The sequence below is a fragment of the Trichosurus vulpecula genome, chromosome 2 (assembly GCF_011100635.1).
Source record: "Trichosurus vulpecula isolate mTriVul1 chromosome 2, mTriVul1.pri, whole genome shotgun sequence".
NCBI classification, from domain to species: domain Eukaryota; kingdom Metazoa; phylum Chordata; class Mammalia; order Diprotodontia; family Phalangeridae; genus Trichosurus; species Trichosurus vulpecula.
The window spans coordinates 14,933,550-14,937,210 of record NC_050574.1 but is presented as its reverse complement, the minus strand read 5'-3'; the positions used below and the strand labels follow the sequence as shown (position 1 = coordinate 14,937,210).

The window sequence follows — 3,661 nt, the reverse complement described above, 5'->3', positions numbered from 1 at the left end:
GTTGTGGGGACAGGAGGGCTTTGCTAGCACAAAGAAAAGCATTCTTTGATCTGCTTTTCTAAGGAAAGCAACTTTAAAGGATTTACAATCTCACTTTACTTAAACACACAAATATCATTCATTTAGTTCAGGGGAAAAAGTTAGGACCCTGAATTTCAGAAAAAACACAGAAATTACAAGTAGAAATTATATAAACAGAGCAAATAAAACAAATCAGCAGACAGGGCTTCTAGCTGTCTGTCCATCGCAATATATACAAAAGTACTAAAGAGAAAGAGAAGCATCTACATACAGGAAGTTGGGGTATTTCTTAATGGCTACTCAGAGTCTCCACAAAAACGCTCTTCCAATGAGTGAGCCCCCAAAGCAAAATGCTAGCCTCCGAGTACATATAAACTCCTTCAGTGTCAGAGGGTGTAACAACTCCCTGGGGGGGGGGGGGGGGACTCAAACCCATGTGACCTAGGCTTTCCTGTGACCCAAGCAGGTCATCAAAGACTCCTGATTCAATCAAAGACTCTTGATTGAAACAAAGGCAAGGCTCAAACAAAGGCACTTGGTTACCTTAGTGCTGGGAAGCACTCCAAAAGAAAAAACAGCAAAAAGTCCCCCTTTGCTTGCCATTACAGGTACCTATTTGTGTATTAGAAGCTGTAGATACAGTTGGTGTCAATAATTCTTCAAAATTTATTTTTTTAAATGTTCACATCAACTATTTTTGAATATAGGTGGCCCACTCCATGAACCTTCACTTTTTAACTAATAGGAGAAAGTAGTTATATAATGTTTGACAGTCTTAGAAAAATCACGAATTAATGGAGAAATACTGTCAGACTGGAGAAGAAATATCCCTTTTTTTTTTTTTTAAGAAGAGACTGGAATCTAAAAATTTTAGACTGCCCTTAATTTTGGCAAAATTCTAGAAAAGATCATTAAAAAGACAGATAGTAATTAACACCTAGAAAGACATATTTCAATAAAGTATTGGCGACAATGTGTTTTTTGCCAACAAATTCTATAAAACTATCCATATCTCCTTTACAGCTTTACAGTTTATCTAGATGTTAGCAAAGAAGGTAAGAAAGAGTTTTATGCTATTTTTGGAGAAATTGTCAACTTGTGAGGTGTCCAAGGATCAGGGCTTGTCTGGGTGTCATTTAACATTTTTATCAAGGTCTCAGATAAAAATCACAGATAGGTTGCTTACCAAATTTGTCAATGACACAAATGGAGAAAAGGTTTTCATGGGATGATAGAGTCCAAAACCAGAGAATAAAATTTAGTAGGGATAAATGTAAGGAATTTGCAAAAGTCTTCTCAAATTGATTACATTTTGATACTTTCTCTGAAGTATGATGATTCTGGTGGTAAACTAGGCCTAAATGCTGGTTGGAAGTTTATCCACGTTCATTAATCTAAAAAATTTCAGTTAACTATTCAATTCTCTGATGTACATCATAAGTTCATGTTCTGGCTGATTACATTCCCATATTCATTGTAAGACTTCATAACCCATGTGAAGTTTCTGATGTCTCATACAGTTTTGATTCAAACTGAAGGCTTGACCACAGTAATTACATTCATATGGTTTTTCACCAGTATGAATCCTCATATGCACAGTAAGGCATGAACTCTGGATGAAGGCCTTCCCACATACATTACATTTATAAGGTTTTTCTCCAGTGTGAAGTTTCTGATGTCTAATGAGGTCTGTACTCCGGCCAAAGGCCTTCCCACATTGGTTGCATTCATAAAATTTCTCTCCATTATGAATTCTCTGATGGTAAGTAAGGGATGAGTAATGTATGAATGCTTTGCCACATTCACTGCACTTATGGGGTTTTTCACCAGTGTGAGTTTTCTGATGATAAATAAGCTTTGCATTTTGGCTAAAGGCCTTCCCACATTCATTACATTCATAAGGCTTCTCTCCAGTATGACTCCTCTTATGGTAATTGAGCTTGGTCTTCTGGATGAAGGACATGCCACATTCGTTACACTTAAAAGGCTTCTCTCCAGTATGAAGTTTCTGATGGTAAGTGAGTGATGAGGGATGCATGAAAGCCTTACCACATTCACTGCATTGATAAGGCTTCTCTCCAGTATGAATTCTCTGATGACAAATAAGGGATGAACGTTCACCAAAAGCCTTGCCACATTCATTACATTTGTGGGGTTTTTCTCCAGTATGAATTCTCTGATGTACAGTGAGGGATGAGCTCTGAGTGAAGCCCTTTCCACATATATTACATTTATAAGGCTTTTCTCCAGTATGAAATTTCTGATGTCTAAGCAGGTCTGTGCTGCGCCTAAAGGCCTTCCCACACTGATTACATTGATAAGGTTTCTCTCCAGTATGAACTCTCCGGTGGTAGTCAAGAGATGAGTGATGGATGAAGGCTATACCACATTCATTACACTTATGGGGTTTCTCTCCAGTATGAATTTTCTGATGATAAATGAGATTTGTATTCTGGATAAAGGCCTTCCCACATTCATTACATTTGTAAGGCTTTTCTCCAGTGTGAGTTCTCTGATGCCTAATAAGATCTGTGCTCCAGCTGAAGGCCTTCCCACACTGATTACATTCATAAGCTTTCTCTCCAGTATGAAATCTCTGATGATAAGTAAGGGAAGAGTGATGCATGTAGGAAATACCACATTCATTACATTTATAGAGTTTCTCACCAGCATGAATTTCCTGATGGTAAATAAGTTTTGTGCTCTTGCTAAAGGCCTTCCCACACTCATTACACTTATAAGGTTTTTCTCCAGTGTGAATCTTCTGTTGTCCAATGAAGTCTGTGCCCCAGCTAATGACTTTCTCACACTGACTATTTTCATAAGCTGTTTCTCCATTAGGGTTTCTATGAAAATGAATAAGGTCAGAATGATAATTGAAGCATGTCTCCCATTCATTACAATTAGAAAGTGTATTCCCTGAGTTGATTTCTGTATGTTTAACCAGGTTTGAATATTGCCTGAAGTTCTTTTCATTGGTATCACATTCATGTTGACTTGCTGTGACAGGATCCTTCTGCTGTAGAGAAATGAATGACTCCAGACTGAAGCTTTTCTCAACGTTAAGACATTCTTCACTTTGCTCTTTAGGAAGAGTTTCCTGGGAGGTAACTTTCAAGTGGCCTGAATGATTTTCCTGGTTTCTCGGCTTCTTTTCTAACTTGACATCATATTCCAAACCTTCTCCCAATTTGAAGTCCTGGGGGCTGTCACATGTGTGTCGCTCCTGCGGTGATTCATCCATAGAAATGGCCATCTTGGGAAGAGACTCACTGGTTTCAGGCCTAGTCTCCCAATCTGAAGGAAATAAAAAATAGAAATATATCCTTTTCCCCTTACTGGCAGAAAGTGAACTGCTTTACACTTTGTCTCACTTTCTGTTTCCTTAATCAAGAATAACACCCAAACTTGACTTTAGCTCCCATTTGTCGTTATTTACTTTCCAAAGAACTTATATATAATACTGGACTGTAACAACAAGACTGGGATCAAAGTAGGGCAGGTATTACACCTTATAAATATGAGGAATCTGAGGCTCAGCATAGTTAAGTGACTGTTAAAAATAAAGTTTTCAGACATCATATCAAGGGAGACAAATTAAATTCAAGTATCCAAGCTAAAAATTTCATGTCCCACTGAA

The 3,661-nt window shown here is 37.8% G+C and overlaps 1 protein-coding gene across 1 annotated transcript; it reads right to left on the bottom strand.

Annotated features, from left to right (window-relative positions):
* Positions 1–927: 927 nt before the first annotated feature.
* LOC118837612 (zinc finger protein 260-like) lies at positions 928–3,311 on the bottom strand. The gene has a single exon (XM_036744586.1). It carries the CDS (start codon positions 3,275–3,277, stop codon positions 1,493–1,495), a length of 1,785 nt encoding a protein of 594 aa, XP_036600481.1. The 5' UTR covers positions 3,278–3,311; the 3' UTR covers positions 928–1,492.
* Positions 3,312–3,661: the final 350 nt, after the last annotated feature.